The sequence below is a fragment of the Haliotis asinina genome, chromosome 16 (assembly GCF_037392515.1).
Source record: "Haliotis asinina isolate JCU_RB_2024 chromosome 16, JCU_Hal_asi_v2, whole genome shotgun sequence".
Classification (NCBI taxonomy): Eukaryota; Metazoa; Mollusca; class Gastropoda; order Lepetellida; family Haliotidae; genus Haliotis; species Haliotis asinina.
In genome coordinates, this window is record NC_090295.1 from 49,330,425 (window position 1) to 49,352,930 (window position 22,506).

The 22,506-nt window shown below is 45.4% G+C and overlaps 1 protein-coding gene across 1 annotated transcript in view; it reads right to left on the reverse strand.

Annotated features, from left to right (window-relative positions):
* The window catches only part of LOC137268097 (spermidine synthase-like), a 42,039-nt gene that overhangs the window by 16,518 nt on the left and 3,015 nt on the right, over positions 1 to 22,506 (reverse strand). Inside the window, exons 2-3 of the mRNA XM_067802607.1 lie at positions 4,970 to 5,090; positions 4,095 to 4,187 (exon numbers count right to left, since the gene is read on the reverse strand). Coding sequence (XP_067658708.1) covers positions 4,095 to 4,187; positions 4,970 to 5,090 — 214 coding nt within the window. The remainder of the gene's footprint in view (positions 1 to 4,094; positions 4,188 to 4,969; positions 5,091 to 22,506) is intronic.

Here is a 22,506-nt window from a genome sequence, read left to right on the forward strand (position 1 = left end):
AAATGTACTCATCCTCTAGGACAAGCAAATTATGTTTTCCACTTGCCTGAAGCAAATTGTTAAAATCTAAATATTTTAGATATTTAAATACTTACCTTACCATAGGACATATGCATAGTACCTCAAGCTTCGCTTAGAAGAGATCAGACAGTCGTTGATTCGCCATTCTCATAAATGGCTACCTCATGTATTGATGAGTGTATAGGCACAGAAGTGGCATGATCTCCTGAACCGCGCAAGTGCAGACCTTTCAAAATTCACTTTTACTGAAAAAGAATATCCAGTCCGAAGAGCCCAAAGAGGTGAGGAGCATCCAGCATTGGGAGGAAAATCACCGTCCTGTGGTAAGGTACGTATTTAAATGTCTAAAATATTTAGATTTTAACAAATTTTTAACTTACCTTACCATAGGACATATGCATAAGGCTTCGACCATAGGCTGGCGGCGTCGGGCTCCAGAGGACCAAGACCAACTGATGCCAGCACATGTCATGCAATCCTGAGAAACCACTGCAGTCAGGCACAGGAACCCTCATGTAACAAGAAAACAGATAGTAACTCAACGTACTCAATGGAGCCGATCATAGCACAATATGAAAGACAACCATGAGACCTACAGGTAAGGATCAATAGTTACCTAATGAGTGGTTCGTGTGAGCTGTTGAGTGTCCACTAGAGGAGGTAGGTTGTGGCTGGCAAAAAACGTCGATGATCTCCAGAAACAACCCTCCATGATAGCTGGAACCGTGCAATTCCTGTGGAGATTCATCGTGGAAGCTAATGAACAACCTCTTCCGACCCCGTCTCAATGGAGCTGACCGAGCTATATAAAACTTTAAAGCAAGCACCAGGCACAGCAGGTTTTCCTCCATATCGTCTGGCGCCAAAAATCGCCGAGAGGGGAGGAATGGTAAACAGTTGATCGGGCTGACCTGGCAACTGTTTGCTCACAATAAAGTCCCATAGCAAACCTAAATGGGCACATCAAAGATGTTTGAGGACAACGTTAAGGTCCCACAAAGGCGAAATCTGATCTTCTGATCCTCAAGTTTGAACGCCTTGAGCATAGCTGTAAGCTCCGGGACTTTAGAAACTTGTCTACCACATTTGCCGGTCAGAACAGAGTTCAGCGCTGACAAATAAGATCCTATGGTACTGCCCTTGAGATGCCTAGAAGAGCAGAGGAAAATAAGGAATTCAGCAATGAATTGTGGTGACTCAGACAAGGGATCTTGAGACTTCTTAGCGCAGAACTTCTCAAAGGACAACCATTTATCGTCATACAAAGACCTGGTAGAGGTACGATGAGCTTGGGCGATGACCTTAGCTACCCGAGTAGAATAACCCTTAGCTCTCAATGCCTTTTGTAAATGACCCATCCGTGCAGATAAAACCTCATCAGGTCTGGATGTGCCTGATGACTGTGAGGGTGGCGCACAAGGTTGGGCCACTCTGGTAATGGAAGGACGTGTCCGTCGGCGAGACGGCACACCTTGCCGATGATTGACGGAAGTAGTACTGGCGGAGGGAAGGCGTAAGCATCCAATCCTTCCCATGACAGGGACCCTAGGCCTCTCTCAACCTCTGGAGAACCTGAGAATCTTCTCCCAATGGGCTGGTGGAACTTTGACCAGACCGGAATGAGTCACAAAAAGACCCCCGATAAACGTCAGTTCCTGCGACGGCATGAGATGTGACTTGGCGAGATTGATAATCCACCCCAGTTGCTGAAGAAGGCGAGTGGTGAAATTCAACTGTCTGCGAAGCAACTGAGTCTATCCCCCTCAGATGAAGAAATTGGGTGATTGGAGACGTGATCCGTGTAAACAGTCACGGGGCTGAAGAAACTCCAAACGGGAGGACCTTCCATTGGTAATGCATCCCATTGAAGACCAACCGAAGGAACTTCCGGTGGCGTTTTCCTCGTCCACGCAATGACTGCCTGCCACGAAAGGCTGAACTCAAGACTTCAAATGTAGATAATGAGACTTCCGTGTTAGTAAGCTCCGCATGTTGGCAATAAATCTCTGGAATCTTATCGTCGAACAAGAACCAGCACCGATGCTGGCTTCAGCATCCGCCTCAATTCTGTGTCAATGGTAAAACACCGTAACTTGGTGTCCTGTACCTTGTAGGAGGAAGAAACGGAACCAGAGCGTTTCAAAGATTCATCATGCGCCGCTCCCGAATCTGCAAAGTCCTGGCCATGTACTTTGTAATCCACTTTACGAGAATTGGGAGCTCTGATCGTCTGGTTAAGTGATAGCTTGGCGAAGTCCTCATCTAACAATGCAATGGCGTCAGCTACCATAGGATGCGGCGGCAGAAGCAACTCCGGAGAAAGTCGAATGGACTTCGACTCCTTCGACTCCGACGACAGTGATGGGCAATCCGGCAGTCTGTCGGCTATCCATTCGTAAATGGCAGAGGGAGGAAAATAAGTCCCACAGTGGTTGGAGACGGTGAGAGGACGACGACGGATTCGTAGACAGCGTGCAACAAAGACAGACGCGGGATGTGGTAACCAGAAAACAGCAGAGTCAGCATCGGCGCCGGCGTGGGGATAGGCCTCGGCACCGCAAACGGCCCCAGCGTCGAGTCCGGTCCTGGTTTCGGCATCGGCATTGGTGTCGGTGTGGGCATGGGTAGAGGCGACACACTCGGCGTTGACATAGGAAACACAGGAGAGGGTCTAGACACCGAATCCAACAAAGGAGGATCAGTTGAAGGAGGCGGACCTGGCATCGGAGCAGAAGGCAGCAACTGCATCAGCGTTAGCATCGATCCAGGATGAGACGCCCCATAGCAGACTGTAATAAAGACCAGAGCAGCTTCTGCATCTCCGGGTGACTTAAGACATTGGGGCGAGATAAGTCTACAAAGGAATCAGGATGCTGCTGCTCCAGGGACGGCTGATCACACCTCAAGTCGTGAGTAGACTCCTGCATAGGCACTAGCGGCTGTCGCTCCGGAGTCTCCTGTAGAGACGAATGGGATCCTAACGACAACACTGGTGATGACATCTTCCTGCGCCTTTGAGAAAAACGCCTCCTTCTCACAGTGAGATAAGCCTTGAACACAACCGTTGACAGGGGCTTGCAATGCAAACAGCGCTGGTCAAGTAAGCAGGAAACGGTGGCGGAGTCCGGACACCAGGGGTAGGGGTCCTTCGCTGACTTTAGGACTTTATACACAGTGCAAAACTGTCAAGTCATAAACAGCTCCTGCAACAATGCGACGAACACCCCTAAATAATAAAAATAGGCACGTTCAAGGGCGGGGCAGAGACAACAACCAAGATGGCTGCCTCCACAACCAAAGACATGCTATGTGAGAAAAGGTAAAATTATACAGCAAATGGATAAACCATAAAGAAAACCAAGTATGTTGGAACTAACCCAAGTTACACACACCATGCCAAGACCACGCAAAAACAGCTGAGATGTGAGAAAAAAGGACCCACATCAAATCACAAGTCATAAATTCACACGAGGTAGCCAGGTAAGTGAAGTTAATTTTGTTCTTCACTCATGTAACATGAAACCAAAACACATACCTACCGTGTCAGAATAACCTACGCACAAGGTAGAAGTCTGAAAACTCAAACTATTGCAAACCAAACGAAAAGTCTGAACACAAGGGCGCTTGAAGTAAAAGTGAATTTTGAAAGGTCCACACTGGCATGGTTCAGGAGATCACGCCACTTCCATGCCTATACACTCGTCGATACATGAGGTAGCCATTCATGAGAATGGCGAATCAACGACTGTCTTATCTCTTCCAAGCAAAGCTTGAGGTAATATGCATATGACCTATGGTAAGGTAAGTTAAAAATTTATACTCGTCAATACGAGTGGATGAGTGGAATTTTCGAGCCCTGCAGCATGATATACAAGGTTGCTTGCCCAACAGAAAAGCCCAGTGGATTGGGATGTGAGGGCAATGGGTTATTTCCACCCATCATTATTTCAACTATGGGCCCTATATCTCATATGGAAATGTACATGCAAACACGCTATCATCACTGGCCTCACACCCATCAGTTGTCTCCCTTGTCTGTCAGTTACACACAATACAAATATGGGCATGCTTACCTCATCGATCTCACACATGTCAACTCTCTCGACCTGAGGGTGTTTCAGGACCTCACGGGCTACGCCCCCATCACCACCCCCAATGATCAACACCTGAAGAAAGTGTAACATGTTATATATTGTCATCACTACACACCTATGATACTGACATTAATACTGGATTCCCACAAGCACAGTGGAAAAGTGTACAAGTTCATGTGAAATAAAGAAATCATCCCATTGTTTAACACAAACTCTTTCCATTAAGATCAGGTTGTTAGCCTCGCTGACTTGGTTGATGTCATATCCTAATTGCATTGATTGATGCTCATCCTGTTGTCACTGTATTGTCTGGTACAGACCATTGCCAGATAGCTCGAATAATGCGTGTGTAACATGTCATATTTGGGATTACATCTTCCTGGTAAAGTACAAATCTAGTACTTTTTTCAAACGAGTCCCATCGAATCAACATCCATAGAGTCAGGCACCTGACTGCCAGCACACAAAGTCAGCTGACTTGTGGAAGTCGTGGTGGCTGAGCAGGATAGGTGGCTGAGTGATGGTGATTAGGTGCCTGACTCTAAGGGTGTGGGTTCGAATACCAGATGGGACTCAGTCAAACTGTAATAAAAAGTACTAGAATTTTTACTTTACTAAGAAAGCGTAATCCCAAATATAACACGTTACATTTGATAACTTTCTAATTGACATTGTGTAATCAGTATGAGTTAGCTTTAAACAACAAACCAACCAACCATACCTAAGCTCAAGTTCCTGATATCAAGATTATCAATCAGCACAGTTTTTCTATTTTGACACGCATTACACATCCTACCAATTGTGCATATCCCCTCTCTGAAGCAAAGCCATGGTGCAATACACCAAGAACTTACTTTCTTTGGATTTGGATGGCAACACAGAGGTAGATGTGCAAGCATCTCCTGATATGAAAACTCGTCTCTCTCTGTGGCCTGGATCACACCATCCAGGACCAGGACATTGCCGTATGTCTTACTGTAATACACAAAAAATGACAACTTCATAATGCATACAAACAGACATTGGAACATTTGTTCCAAAAACAGTGGAAGTTAACTGTCCTTTGAAGGTTTATTGTTTTCACATGAGCAAGTTAATAAGTATTGTATGACACTGACTTTATAATCTGTTTGCAGTAAAAATGTACCGATGAATGTCATGTTAAACAAAAATGTAAATCAAATATATTAAGACTGCAAATCCTCATAATTTGACCTTGCCATTTAAACATTCAAATCATAGTTTCAAATCGCTATGATTGGTTTGTATTACAAGAGGGTATGCACATTAAATGAAACACTGGTCTAAGTTAACACTCATCACATATCGCACATGCATTTATTTCACTGTTCCAACTACTGCACTTATCCCCTTGTAATGCAAACCAACAGAGTGTTTTGAAGCTGTGATTATTTGTTAGAGAACTTTTATCATAAGTTGAATAAATTTCTGAAATTCCATTGTTCAGTTGACAAGGTAAAATTAAGAGTATTAGCAATCCTATTTCACTTTATTTGCTTTACGTTTTAGTTGAAAGTTACATTCACCAATACGGTTTCACTGCAAAACACACAATAAAGGAGTGAGTATGGTTTCACACCACTTTTAGCAATATTCCACCAATACCACGGCAGGGTACACCAGAAATGGGCTTCACATATTGTATGCATTTGGGGAATGGGGTCTTCAACGTGACGAGCCAATATCATGGTGGGACAAGAAATGCCTTCTCATTAGGACTGCACAGTATTAACTCTATTTGTGAAAAAATGATCATGTTTGGTCATTGGTGAACATGGCAGATATATATAATTATATATCCTATTAGAAGTTGATCACTTTGTCAATGGTCTTAGGGAAATAACTCTGAGACAACTGCATGGATGGAAATCCAGGCTGCTGATTGGCTGGCCATGTCCCCACGTCTATAATGCTGTCTCGCTGTGTTTTTTCCTGCCCGTAGCAAAAACAGTTATTTCAGTAAATACTTTGTGCTAGAGTTGTGTAAGAGTGTGCATATCATCCGTTTATCACTGTAAATGTATTTTAAGGATGTATTAACACTTAATGTGTTAAATCATTTAGTATTAGCAACACCCAGCAATATTCCAGACACATGACGGTAGTCTGGAAATAACTGATTCTGGACAAGACTGTCCAGTGACTGACATCATGAACATTTATGTAACCAATTAGGATACGATGACATGCTTCAACCAAGTCAGAGAGTCACATATATCTCATGGTGTCTCTTTTTAGGCACTGGACTCCAGTTTTCATCATAACAAATGAACGCTTGGACTATCATGCCACCAAAAAGCCCTCCATTACAACATACATTATTTACTAGCTCAGCTGACAATACCCAACAGTTTTTCCAGACTTGGACTTCATGAATATGATAGAAATTTAACCGGTTAAATTCGGTTTTAATCAGTGGTAGGAATATGGTATTTTGTATGATGAGCAGAGTTGCTTCCCCCTGCATTACATCACTAAAACTGGCAAGCATGGTGGCATGGCGTGCATGGCAAGATTTAACCACTCCCTCCCACCCAGTAGTATTACTGGCATGGCAACACTGGTTAATTTCCTGCTTGGTATACAAGTTAGCACCTGCTCCTTCCAGTAATAAAGTAGTAGTATATACAATGGGGGTTTTAAAACACTTTCAAGAAAAGTCTCTACAAAGCCTTATTTACTAAATAAGGCTTTGGTGGGGTCCTTAGCTCTTGCTACTATTACCCCTACTACTTAACGTGTGTTGGAGGTAACACTATGGGGGTTCTAAAACACTTTCAAAAAAAAGTCTCTACAAAGCCTTATTTACTAAATAAGGCTTTGGTTGGGTCCTTAGCTCTTGCTACTATTACCCCTACTACTTAACGTGTGTTGGAGGTAACACTGTGCCTATGTCACGTTTATATCGATGAAACAGTTTAACGTGAACCGCCTATGATCTCTTTGGTGTTCATAATAAAGGTTTGTTGGGCTTTTTGTATCCCCTGTTCTATGTACTTTTTTTTCTCGTCCTCGCTGATAGCAGACTTACGAGATTTGGATCAAATATCTTGTTTCATTCCGTTATATTTTGTGAGTTCAGAGAGGATTGAACGAAACTCCTCTTCTGAGATCTTACTATCAGAGAGTGCCGTGGAAATACGCCCACTTACTGTGTTGAGCTTTGCTTCGGCCAGAACCCTGATCTCGTCGTGTTTCAATGCCTTACGATGCAGTCTGCGTGATACTAACTTAAGCGCCAACCCTAACACCCCTGCCACCCCAGCTGTTATTTCAATACCTAGCACTATAGGTGCAGCCACGATGGTAGCCAACAACCCAACACCTGCCGCCCCTAGTCCCATGCTGGTTGCTATAAGGGTAGTGTCAGCCCCGTCCACGATATTGAAAGCTCTATGGTACTTTTTACATAGTGCTTTCCGCGTGTCACGGTCTTGTTCTAGTTGGCGTTTCACATCACATAACTGCCTCAAGCGGAACCCATCTACGGTTTCCAGCGTCTTCGCTACTTCCTCTACGACTGGGTACAGACCCATCCTATAATATATATTTTGAAAGATATTTTAATTGGGTTTCAGTTAAAAGTCTATCAATGAATTTGAAGTCTACAAGATTTAGACTATTAGTCAGGGTAATAGGTGAGAGGCTAATATACCTTTCTGTTGTAATAAAAACCCCACTGAGGCTTATTAAGTGGTTTATAGAACCCGTGGTATCCCGTTGTATAACAATACAATATTGGTGCATGTGTTCGTTAGACCAGTGTATTGACACCCCGGGTAAAATTTGGTGTACTGTTGGGGGGTTTTCATTGAATAAATACGTAAAGACGACTTCTATGATGAGTGTGAAAGGGGGGAATATTCTATCAGGATTACTGCTAAATGTTAATCTATTGTTTGACCCAGCACTTAACCCCTTTTTTTCCCCGTCCAAAATAGTTATCATGCGTAATTCCATCTCCGGAATGAAATCCCCGGCCCAGATACCGTTGTTCCTAATCTTAGAGATATCCCCCCATTCGTCTAATGTGAGATAAGGTGAGGCGAGTGTTAAGTTGATCAACCATTTGGGCTCTTTTAAATCTGATAACGACACCCGTCTGTACACGTTGTCTTTGAAGTGCAGGATATATAAGGCGTCTTCCTCACCAGGCTGATCGAATCCCTCCGTATCTCCTAGGTCGTTAAGCGTAGTGTTGGGATGACTGGTCATTATTATACTATTACGATATAATTTCCAACTGGTTTTCTGATAATAATTCAGGGGTGAACTTCATACCCATGAAGTGTATGTTGTCAGGCAGGAAGATCTTGGTTAGTGATATCTTGTTTTCCACGATCACGTTGACCCCCTGCAGACTGGTGTTGGAGCCGACACCCACCCGCACGTAAACGTTGCAAACTTGATACTGGTATCGTTTCCCCCACCCGAGTTTGATCCCCTTCACGATCTCTACATCATTCCCCGATGGTTCCCCTAGGTAGACTTTGATGATCAGTGTTGAGTTTGCCGGTAGACTCTCTAGTATACTGACCACGCCTTCGAATTCAGACACCAACTGTAATGTCACGTTTTGTATGGCCGGTTTACTCGATAGCATGTGGGCTGCCATAGTGTTGAGTGGGCTGACGACTACGCTATGTCTCTGAGTTGGGACGTAAGCCACGAGCAGGGTTCCATTGTTCACGACTTTGTTTAGGTGGTTGTCTTTATTATCCGTGAACACGTAGGGGGAGCCGAGTCTAATATTGAGAAACCAGTCGTTATCGGGTAACAACACCCACTTATCATCTTCGGTGAAGACGAGCATATATGGCTTGTTTCGGGCGACGGTAGTGCTCTCAACATCGTCTAAGTCGAACAGTTTACCCCCGAACGATGGGTATATTATCCAGTTATTATTACCGGTGTTGACAAGGGCGTACTTAGTGTTGATTGTTGCTCTTGTGGTATCTACTATATCACTTAGGGTTCCACCAGAGGGGACTTCAACGCGTTTGTAAATGTTGTTTTTCAGTTGCAAGGCATACGATTTACCATCTACTCCGGGAGCGTCGAAACCGCGCGTGTCTCCGAGGTCGGAGATCCCGATATTAACGCATTTTTTCACTCCGGGCCCTTGTGCGCTGGTCATTTTACATGAAGCGTTAAGCTGAGGTATCCTATATTTACAGGATTATGATTTATATCTAACACCGATATTATCAGCTCAGGTATGTTGCCCTGGGTTAATCTCTTATACTGCCGTGGTGAAAACGACTCGGTTCTACCGTCGTTGTATTTCTCAGTTTTCACCGGCACTGCTCTCAGTATAGTGGAAGGGTGACCTCCTTGAATGTTGTACGTTGTGCTCACCTGACCGAGATGAATGTACAGCTCTCGGTACGGTACTAGGTCGGGTAACTTCGTGCCTGTGACGGTTGTTGTTGGTTTTATCTCGTCAGGAGACATACCGAGTATCCTCGCTAATGGTCGGCCGAGCCTCAAGGAGGTTCTTCCGTTGTTGATTAACACCACTGTGCCGTTTGAGTCGTTCATCTTGAGTTCGGCTCCCAGGGGTTTGAAGACCTCGTCGTTTAGAGAGCACACGCTGTAGTAGCCGTCAGTTATCTGACTGCGAGTTCCACTGACGAACAGCTTATTGTTGCTGGCGTTGATGTTAGTCCATTGCGGTAGGTAGGTGATATCGCAGAGTGCGACTTCGAGTTGGCCTGACGTGTTATCGATCGCGTGCGTCAGCTGAACGGCCTCACCGCTCGTTATTCCTGGAAGTGTTATGTACATGTTAGAGTATATATGCTCATTATATAAGAGTTTTAAAATGTTGTTTTACCCTAAACTGGACGTAGATTTCTCCCCCATGAAGATCGTGGTTGCTCCTGGGTTGTATTTCAATGCCCAGCTTTTAGATGTGTTCGATAAGTATAAGCTTTCGGTGACTAACGTCAAGGCAGTCCACGCTTGGTTCAACAACCCTATGCAGTTCTGGCAGAATCAATTAAATTTTGCCGTGTGGTGCGCTACAACGGGGTGTGGTGTGACATTGACCGACACTCGGCGTGGACCGCTGAGTCAGTCTGTGTTCAAGTTCCACGTGTACTACCAGGTCAGACGTATCCTTAAAGAGATCAGCGCCCCCCTCCCACAGGACAAAGCGTGGGACGCAACAAACAACCTGTACGATAGACGGGTCTACGAACGTATTTGCAATGAATTCGAAATAAACCCGAAGACGGATTGGCGTTTGCCGGGGCTGAACCACGGGTTGGGTATTCCTTACAGTGATGGGCTCTCAGTAAAAGCATTTAAGAAAGATTTACTAACAAACTTTATGAAACGAAAAATGTTTAGTACTGAGAATTTTTTCCATGTATTAGATGATATTGTTCCTAAACCTACCAAATATGGGCCAAAACCAGTGAAAGATGCAAGTGATGATTTAGTGAAACGAGGTATACTTAGGCAGGACTTTGCTTTGTCGAGTAATGAATGGAGGGATGATCGTATGAATTTTGAAGGTGGTGTTGCTTTCATAATCCAGAAAGTGGAGCAGTCAACCGCAGACGGGTGGAAAATGTTTATGCTGGATACGTGGAAAGGATTCACTCGTGCCGGGGTAGTCAGGTTGAACGACTCGATTCGAACGTACGTGTGGGCGCTGTTGGGTGCGCAGTCGATGACGCGTTCCAACATCCTCGGTAAGGGAACTGCTTACGACGCTCAGAAACAGTTCGTTGCCAACGTTGAGGATGCTATCAATTCTCCAGTTGATCTCCCGCGGGCCATCGACCGTTACCAAAACGTGTTAGAATACGCCAGATCGAAAGTCAATTACGTGTTCGGCGTGGGGCTGTACATGGCTCCGAGTGATATGCAACTGAGAGTAAAAAAAGTGGTGGATTATAACAACAAAATAGTCATAGCCACGGCGGTTCAAAAGTTGGGTATCAACCCCGATATTAACACCCCCTATATCCCACACATCCCACCACGTGAAACGGGTATAGTGGCGCCACCCCCGGAGTCTAAAGTTCATGTGGGGGTACCCCCCACACACCCCCATATTCAGGCCTCCAATCACATCGATAATAAAACGGCCCTGGTGGTTGGTGGGGTAGCTTTGGGGCTTATTTGGTTAAAAATTTCTTAGCCGCTACGTACACCAGACCCGCCACGGCGACGATGGCTGCCCACAGGTTTTGACTGAGCCACGTGGCAGTTTTAGCCAGAGCGCCCAACAACCACGAGACGATGCTACCCAGGATGCCGGGAAGGGCTTCAGCGGCTTTACCAGCCAGTTTAGCTAGGCGTTCCCCGAGTTTTTTTATCCAGTCTTTAACACCACCGCCACTTGGGGTTCCGCCGCCGGCAGGCCCCACAGGGGTACCACCTGTCAGTGACACCACCAGGGTTGATATGATGAAACCCAATGCAGTCAGAATGCTGGCGATGGTGATCCCTTGCTCCCGGAACAATATCCGAATCCTGTCTGCTAACGTGGTGTCTCGGTGGAGGACTTGATTGATGGTTTCCCGCACACGGTTGGTCTGGGATCTAAGCTTTTCTTTGTAGCCGGACGCTGTCTCCAACCAGGTCTGCCTTTCATCTTCCAAATTACGTATTCGTTCCTCGATGGTGGCTTTCATAGACTCGTCCTCAGTTTCACCGAGTTTTTTCCTTTCATAGGCGATGTGGTCGTCTATCTCACTCATTTTGGCCGTGCTTTTCCAGAGCTGACCACGAATGGTTTGCATCAACAGGTCCAACCCCTTCAGTTCCCGAAAGGTAATTTCGAGACCCGGGAAGGGCTTGTTCTCGTAGTCGGCCAACACCTTTTTAATATCATAAGTCATGTTTTGATCCGATGGGGCGTCCCTGATGCCTTCCAGACTTTGAACTAACTTCGAAGGAATCTTAAGTCACGCGCCACCGTACTCTTCGAAGCCTAGTTCATCTTGGACAAACTTACTTCCATGTTTACCGGCCAATGTTGATAAGGCAAGCGGTTTTCTCGTGTGTTTATGCATGAGATCGATCTCCGGGTGAGCCTTCAAACGCAGCGTGCCATTGCTATCGATGGTAAACTTGGAATAGTACCTTCCCGACGACTCGAGTTTGGATTTATTTTCAACTGCTTTGTAATAACCGTCGACGGCGCCCTTAATGAGCTCGTCACCTTGCGAGAATGAGGTCTCCTGGTCATCATTGAATGCCTGGGCACTATCGTCCCACATATCATCCATAGGTATGTCTTCATCCATTAGTATTAAAAATATATTTCCTTTACATAACAATGTACGGCAGAAAATTAGATCCTTTCAGAAGATTGAGAGAGCCATTAGGCGCCAGAGCCGTGCGCCAGTCGGTGACCATCACCAACAATCCCAGCAAGATAGACCAGAATCAAACTCTGCTGGTTAGATTTCCAAACCTTGGTGAGAATGACCTCATTGTACCAGGCACTGTTCGATTGGCGTTCAATATCACGTTGACCTCCGACAACGACAAACGCGAGCTAGTGCGGAACGTGGGTCGAGCTATCATCAAGAAAACGACCGTCAAGATCAGCGGTAACGAGGTGCTGAGTATCGACGACAGCGACGTGTTTCACTGCTACGGGGATCTCTGGAAAAGCGAGGGAGAACGAGTCAATGATGTGTACCAGGGTATCAGCAAATCAACCCGGTCGCGCATAGGGTATGCCTTCACGACAGACCAGCTAGACAAGCTATCGGACGGTGAAAAGGCCATCGCTCGAGCATACGGGAATCGATTCTGCGTGCCGCTCGACTTCGAGTTGCTCACGGGACACGCGCCATTTTACCAGGCCGCGCTGGGTGATAGGCTCGAATACGAGCTCACGTTTAACGACTATAGCAAAGTAGTGCGTACGCCGAACGGTGATGAGGCCAGTTATGCCATAGACAACATCTCTCTGGAGTTCGACATGGTCACTAGCCCGGAGCTGGCCAGGCAGGTTCGAAGCCAGTACTCTGGGAAGATGGCTATCCTGTACGATCGCGTACTGAGGCATAGATCAGTCGTGCGAGATAAGAGCGACACTGTGTGGAATATCAACCTGAACGTGCCGGCGCGATCGATGAAAGGTATCCTGGTCGTCCCCGTGGAGGATTACGAGCCATTCCGGAGGGACAGCGAGAAGTTTTTCAACCCCGAGATTGAAAAGGTGGAAGTGACCATCGAGGGCGTGCCCAACCAGCTGTTCAGTCTTGGTATGAGACCACACCAGCAGTGGGATGAGAAAAAAGCTACCAGTGGGGGATTACATAACAAAGGACCTGGAGCTCGGCTCCGTGCAGATCGGTGAATACCTGACCACCAAGTACGTCCTATGGTTGGACATGCGATCCACGGATGATGATAAACTGCACGGTAGCGGGCGCCGTATAGATAACGGCAGCGAAGGGATAACCATCCAGATTACTAAGAAGGCTCAACCCGCTGGTAAGTTGAAATTATATCTGTACGTTATTATGGACGCGCAACTTAATATAGACAATGGGAGATTCGTGCAAGCCATCTACTGATGGGGGGTACCACCCACTGCCCACTGACCCACACTGCGCCATAGTGTGCGGGCAGACTGGCTGTGGGAAGACCGTTTTCGTGTTGGATATGGTGGAGGGTTACTACAAGGATGTGTTCGATAACATCGTTATCATGTGCCCTACTCCGAGCATGAATAAAACGTACGCGCGACCTTGGGTGATGACGGACCCGGACGTACACAAAATCGACCCTGGAACACGCCTGCAGGACTGGTTGAAAGCTCTTCACGAGAAATTTAAAGGGGAACCGACGCTGTTCATACTGGACGACTGCAGCGCTAATCGCGAGATAACAAAAAAGAGAGACATGCTATCGTACCTGGCCTTCTCCGGCCGGCATGCAAATCACAGCGTCTGGGTGCTAACGCAGAAGTTCAACTCGGTGTTGAAAGACCTCAGGGAGCAGACGCGATGGGTGGCCTTATTTCACTGCAAGGACAGGGATTCGTTAGAGGAGTGTTTGAGAGAGAACGATGTGATGAGCAAATTAGAACGGGAACGGGTGAAGAAACAGCTCGCTGAAACTAAACACGCTAAGCTCGTGCTCAAGACCGACCAACCAGTAGCATATAGGGTGTGCTAAAGCTAAGCTAAGCTAAGCAAAGCTAAGCAAAGCTAAGCAAATGCTAAGCAAATGCTAAGTATAGCTATGATATTTGAAGTGTTTGTCGTGTGCAACTTAACCTTCATTTCTCTGTGTTTTGTCTGCATCGGGTATTATATAGTTAAAACTAAATCTTACTTGTTATATTATAAGATGGAGTGTGAGGAATTGCTCGAACAATTGTTGGTGGAGGGTTTCCCCACTGATGATAAGCGAGAGAAACTGGTGGCGTTGGCTGTTGGCGGCAAAGCCAAACATTACTTTGGAGACTACACTCCGGATAAAATTCACAAAATGTCAGCCGAAGAAATCGATAAGCTGTACGCTAGATACAAGTCCCGGCTCGGAGCAGAAATGACAAAGACAATAGGATCGGCTATGACCCAGATATACACCGGTATTGTATCATACTTCCTTCCCATTCCACCAGAGCACCGACTTTACCTGTGGGAAGACCTCGAGAAAGACCCTTTTATCGAACACGCCGTGAGTTCTATCAGCTGCGGGCTGTACCACAAATATGGTATGTTGTTGGCTCCAGTGACGGCGGCGATTATCACGGCAAAGCATTGTCAATTTGAGAGAAAAAACAATAATGGTATAGATGGATGCTGCTCCCGAGATGACGGTTGGGGTACCCCCCACACCCCCAACAGTGAGGGAAACCCCAGTGGGGGTACCCCCCACACCCCCAACAGTGAGGGAAACTCCACTGGAGGAAACCCCCACAGTGAGGGAAGTGACCCCTTCACAGGAACCTCCAACAGTAACCAGACAGAAGAATCCTAAGAGAGTAGCTGCCGGTTAAAAACGGTGGTGTAACCAACATAAAATTATTACAGTGACCAACCCAACCCGACTGTTGTTGGTTGTAGGCGTAACTGCTGCCTTGGCTATCTCGTGGTTATATACACGTGAGGGAAACCCTCACCGTGAGGTGGTACCCCCCACCCCAACACAATTAGAGGTCGACCCGCATATCATGTTATAATTTAAAATATTTTTATATATACATAATGTCTGAGGGGAAAACGTTCGTCAACGACGCATACCACGCCACAGTGGTCGCCAGTCTAGCAGTAGGGTACGCTCGGTTGACTAAAATGGTGCTTAAACAACCAACTATCAAGCTAGATTTCAACCTGCAGGATATGGGTATGCTCATAATGAACCTTGGTATGGCGATGGCCACAAAAGACATCCTAGTAAAACAAGGGATAATACCTGATAATATAATGAAATAAATATAGGATGGCCACGATAGCTATGATGGTCGGTGGGGCGTTAGTGAATCCCTGGCATTTTCCGGGAGTAATTTCCTCTTCTCGAAACTAAGATATGATCACGCGGCTGAAATACAGGAAGAAAGGAAGCGGCACGATCTCGCTACTGAGAACTTACAAAAGGCACAGGCCGAGTACGCTAAAAAACGCCTCCAGAGGATCGATTTTATTAACGAACAACTCCAGCGTGAAAACCATGCCGTTCAAACATTCAACGATGTCGATGAAGCAATGAAAGAATACTACCTACTAACTGGTAAACGATTGGAACCGCTCAATAAACCCACACTCGCTCAGTACTACACACCATCCAAGGGACAAATGAATCGTGAACTGGGCTTCATAGTGTTGGGTATAGCAGCTACTGCGTTGGTTGCGAAGCAATTAAATTAAATACCTATATAAGTAAACATGAGACCCGCTCCATACCAATGCGAATACATACTTATGGGGAAGACCGAGGCCTGTGGTAGGAAATGCAGGAATCAGGGGTTCTGTTGTTTCCATATGGGAAGTCCTAACTACACGTGTTCTGTGTGTGGTATCGGGGTTAAAGGGCACTACTGTCTATGTAAAGCTCACGGAGCGAACGTAGTCAGACATCAACTCATCTACGAGAATAAAAAGGGCTACATAAAAGAACGTAGGCGACTGCTCAAGATAGACTCCAATTAGACATTGGTTATGTTAGGTGTAAACACTATGACTACTGTACGCGAGCTTAAGCGGGTCGCAAAACAGAGAGGTGTGATCGGGTATTCTCGAATGCGGAAGTCAGCATTGTTGAGATTACTAGGTTTAGAAGCCCCTCCTACGGTAAAACAATTAAAAGCTCAAGCAAAACAGCTTGGATACACGGGTTATTCAAACCTGGGGAGAGCCGGGTTAACCGCATTGTTATCACATGCCCCCTTACCCACTGTAAAACAACTGAAAGCCGAGGCACACGATTTGGGTTTAGGCGGGTATTCCCGTATGAGAAAACCACAGCTTGTAGAATTATTACGACAGAATAGAGCTATTGACCTACAGTTCGTGCGCACTGAGCGCGCTGTAGGCAACTATTTGAGAGGTTGGCGCATGCACGTTGATAGAAACATAGACATTACAGATATCAAGCCTCTGATAGCTGATAAGGTCAACCAGGAACTAAATAACCTAGGAAGTATCAAGTTTCAGATCACAGTGAAAATGTCGCTCGATAAGCAGGATGAATATGTTCAGCCTTACTTCCGAGGTAAACAAGAGGTCGTCACACATACAGAGACCATTGACGCATCAATCGATACCAGTTTTCAGCAGATACGAGAATACCTAGAACGCTACACACACTTGGGGTCCGGGTGGGCTGTAGATAAAATCGATAATGTAGACATAGCTAACTACGTGCCGTTCAGAGGCTGGTCATACCTAGCCTTGCCCCCCTACTATAGGAACAAACATGCCATAGTAAACGTTAAGAATAGAGGAAACGATTGCCTGAGGTTAGCTATCAGGTCAGCCTTATTTCCAGCTGACACTAATCCGAACAGGTCTTCTAATTATCCTCAGGAAGATGGACTCAACTGGGATGGTATAGATGAACCCACCCCCATATCCCAGATCACTAAAGTAGAAAAACAGAATAATCTGGCTATAAATGTCTTTGGGCACGAAGGTAACACAACAATAGTACACAGGGTCAGCCCGGTGAAGGATCGCCAAGTTATCAATATATTCATGATCCAGCGAGGTGACAAGTATCACTACACATGGATAAAACACTTTAGCAGGCTGTTGTATGACCAATCGGCACACAGAGAAAAGACCCACTTCTGTGAACGATGCCTACATGGCTTCACACGAGCTGATTTATTAGAATCCCACCGGGATGATTGTCAAGGTGTGGGGCAGACGGCCATACGAGTCGACATGCCTAATGAAGGTGATAATATCCTAAAATTCAGTAACCACAAGAACCAAATGTCTGTGCCTTATATCATATACGCCGACTTCGAAGCCTTAGTTGTTGTCACCCACAAAACACAAGAGCATAAAGCCTGTGGGTTTGGATACATTGTCGTCCGTTGTGACGGGGAAACGAAAGCTCCGGTAGTGTATAGGGGCCCTGACGCGGCTGAAAGGTTTCTAAAGTGTTTGCAGGAGGAAGAAAAAATTATTAGGAATACATTGTATAGAATCGCTCCCATGCGTATGACCCGAGTCGACAGGCTAGCTCACGCTAGTAGCACTAACTGTCACGTGTGTGACTCACCACTTAACGGTGATTCGGTGAGAGATCACTGCCACATAACTGGTAAGTATAGAGGCGCCGCTCACAGCGCGTGCAACCTCAAGCTTAAAATCAACCCTAAGACAATAAACATCCCCGTTGTCTTTCACAACTTGAGAGGGTACGACTCACACTTGATCATGCAGGCCATCGCGAAAATCGATGGTAATATAACGTGCATCCCCAACAACATGGAGAGATACATCTCCTTCAGCTTAAACGGACTTAGGTTCATTGACTCGTTTCAGTTCCTCCTGTCGTCACTCGACAGTCTGGTCAAGGCCAACAATGCCTTCCCTATCACCGATCGATACACAGACGCCGAGACTAGACCCCTGCTTATGAGGAAGGGTGTGTACCCCTATGAGTACATGGATAGTTGGGTCAAGTTCACCGAGACCAGACTACCCCCTATTGACTGCTTTTATAGCAAGCTGAATGAGGCGTCCGTCTCACGAGATGATTACTCGCACGCGACTAACGTATGGAATAAACTGGGTTGTAAGAACCTGGGTGATTATCACGACCTGTACTTGAGTACAGATGTACTGCTGTTAGCCGACGTGTTTGAGACGTTTAGGCGGACGTGTTTCAAGCAGTATAAACTCGACCCCGCATGGTATTACACCAGCCCAGGTCTGTCGTGGGACGCCTTGCTTAAAAAGACCGGAGTTAATTTGGAATTGCTCACAGATTACGACATGCACCTATTCATTGAGAAAGGCTTGCGAGGTGGGATTTCCATGGCATCCAAACGATACGCGAAAGCAAATAATCAATACGTGAAAGGTTACGATCCTAACAAGCCAACCAATCACATTCTCTACCTCGACGCAAACAACCTGTACGGCTGGGCCATGAGCCAGTATCTACCTACAGGGGGATTCGAATGGGTACCCCACGTTGATGTTATGGGGATTGCACCAGATTCGAACAAAGGGTATATCCTCGAGGTTGACTTAGAGTATACCAAGGAATTACACACATCACACAACAGCTACCCCCTGGCCCCCGAACGTATGAGGGTTAACCCAGACTGGATGTCTGAGTACCAACATAACTTGTTAGGTGGGCGTGTGACAGACGTTGAAAAACTCGTTCCTAACTTAATGAATAAGACCAAGTACATCGTTCACTATCGCAACCTACAGCTGTACCTGTCGTTGGGTATGAGGCTGACCAAAATACACAGGGTGCTCATGTTCGACCAGAGCCCATGGATGGAGCCCTACATCAGAATGAACACAGACCTACGAAAAAAAGCCACCAGTGATTTTGAGAAAAATCTCTACAAGCTCATGAACAACTCGGTGTTTGGTAAGACTATGGAGAACCTGAGGAAACGCGTGACCGTGAAGCTGGTTCGGTCGAGTGAGGAAGACAAGCTCAGGAGATTGATAGCCAGTCCGGCATTCAACCGTAGTAAGATATTCACAGACAACCTGGTTGCCCTACACATGAAGAAAAGCCACATAAAATTCAACCGGCCTGTTTACGTGGGGATGAGCATCCTCGATTTATCCAAACACCTGATGTACGACTTTTACTACAACGAGCTCAAGAAACAGTACGGCGACAGGTGTGAAATGCTGTACACTGACACGGATTCCCTGCTGATGGAGATTCGAACCGAGGACGTGTACGAGGACATGAAAAAACACCTCGATTTATACGACACCAGCGACTACCCTAAGACCCATACCATACACAGTACGGTAAATAAAAAGGTCCTAGGTAAGATGAAGGACGAGTGTGCTGGCACGCCCATAGCCGAGTACATAGGTTTGAGACCTAAGATGTACTCCATACTGAAAGCCGACAATAGTGAGATCCGGAAGGCTAAGGGGGTTAAGAAGTATGTGGTGAAACAACACATCAAACACGCCAGATTCAAGGAAGCCCTGTTCAAGACCCGTACCTTTAGGCATAAAATGAACACACTTAGAAGTGATGGACATAAGATATACGGACTGACTATAAACAAGACGTCCCTGTCGCCTATGGACACTAAACGTTGGACAGCTATTGATGGGATAAACACATACGCGTATGGACATGAAAAAATTTGAGGCTATTTACTACAGCCCGCGTGGGTACTGGAAAGGAGCTAGCGCAGTAGATAAGCTAGCTAAAATAGCACGAGTACCCCCGGAGGAAGCCAAAGCGTGGCTTGAAAAACAAGCCCTGTGGCAGATCTATTTGCCGGCACCACGCTACGTGCCTAGAAGGAGGTTCGGTATTAACATACCTAATAGCGTTCACCAGGCAGACCTACTGTTCCTACCCCACGACAAGAGGTACAAGTATGCCTTAACCGTAGTGGACGTAGCCAGTCGTTACAAGGAGGCCGAACCCTTGACCACGAAAGATTCGGCCCAGGTAGTCAGAGGATTCGAAAGCATATACAAACACAGTCCGCTGACGTGGCCAACAGAGCTGCAAGTTGACCCCGGACGGGAGTTCATGGGTGCCGTGTCACAACTGCTAGCCAAACACGATACAAAGGTCAGGCGTGGCACGGCCGAAGCCCATCGCAGCCAAGCCATAGTTGAGAGATTTAATAGGACTTTGGCTGAGCGCTTGTTCGGCCATCAGTATGCTAGGGAGATGACCACCCCTGGAAAACGATCGACTGAATGGGTCACGAGGTTACCCAAGGTGGTGTCGGCAATCAACCATGAAGTCACCCGTCTCACCGGTAAGAAACCGGCAGACGCTATCAAACTAAAATCAATAGTTGCAGAGTCGGCCGCTCCATTGCGTGGGAAGGAGAAACAGATACCAGATAGGGCCCTAGTGAGGTATCTATACCAGCCGGGGGAACACGAGGGTGATAGCCGTAAGCGGGCCACCGATCCTATATGGTCAGTCAAAACTTACAACATAGATAAAGTGGATATGAAAGCCGACGAACCTAACTTATACTACTTGAGGGATGGGCCGGGTAGGGGGTTTGTAAGAGAAGAATTATTGATCGTACCGTACGGCACAGTGTTACCTCCAACACACGTTAAGTAGTAGGGGTAATAGTAGCAAGAGCTAAGGGCCCAACCAAAGCCTTATTTAGTAAATAAGGCTTTGTAGAGACTTTTCTTGAAAGTGTTTTAAAACCCCCATTGTATATACTACTAAAGTTGCATTTTTTTGTATATTATTGTTTCAAGTCTGTAGGATTCAAGGGGAGTGTTTTTAGTTAGCGTTAATTAAGCAATCACATTGTTGTAAAGCTATGCATGAGGCTATTTGTTCTGCATTCAATATTTGTCATATTATGAGGCATTGTAACGTTGCAGTATGGCGCAGTAAATTTTGCCAACTCTCCTCTCTCTTATTTCATTTATTACAGAAGTGTTATCCAAACCAATATGTATTTAATGTTTAAATCACACTGTCCATATGATATGAGGGGCACTGACCTACAGCTCGCAAGACTGGTTGCTACGATTGTCATTGTTTTATATTTCTGTGTACCTTGATGATATCCCATTATTCTTAACAGGTTTGTGACATGAACATCTTAGTGTTACATGTTGGTTGGTGGCAGTGTAAGACTGTCAAGCCATGGATCACTGCCCCTTTAACTGATGCAAGGTCAGATTTGATGACTACAATCAAAGGATGAATATTGCAACAATTATCACATCAACCTGAAACATATAAATTTTAACAATTATACCATGCTAAAGATATATTTTGAGAGTTGCATGCAGTGAATGCATTTACAAAGAGGCATATAAATCAAGTGTTCCTTGTAGTTTTAACTAGTTCCGTGTTTCCCTCAATTCACAAACTTCAAATTTCACACAAAAACAGGGTTGGGTAAATATGTTTCTACACTGCATTTAGCAATATTCATGCCAGCGTTTGAAACACCTGCCTGCCCAACCACCTGTGACAGATTATTTCCAACAAAGAATACCAGTTTGTCCTACAATCAGGTTAAAATTTAGACATGTGTATGAAGATATTCATCATACTTCATTATAATTAATTATTGTTAATTCTCCCCTAAATATAAACAGGGATACTCTATAACAGGGATTGATCGCCAGCCCAGACGCCCAGTGTCGGTTGTTAATGTATCAGGCCAACAGTTTCAGTTATCTGCAGGCCCTTGTGGTCTTCTGTCAATTAGATCTCATTTCTTTTCAACTAGCATCTTGCCCATAATTTGTATTAATGTTCAGGAATTATCCCTGATCCTTCATGTTAGGATAACTTCCAGTTTCACTTCATAGTATTATATATTCAGTGCCGCATAGGAATGTCAGCAGTCTATAACTAATGTAAACTTCTCTGTGCTCCATACACTTCACTAATGGATTTTGTAGGGACTGTGAAACTCTCTACAATGAAGACTATTTTGTTTTTATTGGTTTGATTTCAACAAAATGGCTATGCAGACTTTAAAGACTGCAAGTGGCAGCAAGCCCTGATGGCCAAATGGCAAACTAAAGAACTGCAAACACTGTTATTATATGTATTTGAAATGATCTGTTACACAATTAAAATGTATCATTATGTTTCAGTGGTTTTCTGTTTGTGTGGAATGCTTAGGCTGCATAAAAATATGTTTCTCAGGCACATTCTTTTCAAAAGTGACGAGTAAGACTTTGATTTTTAATTTTTGATAGAAAAA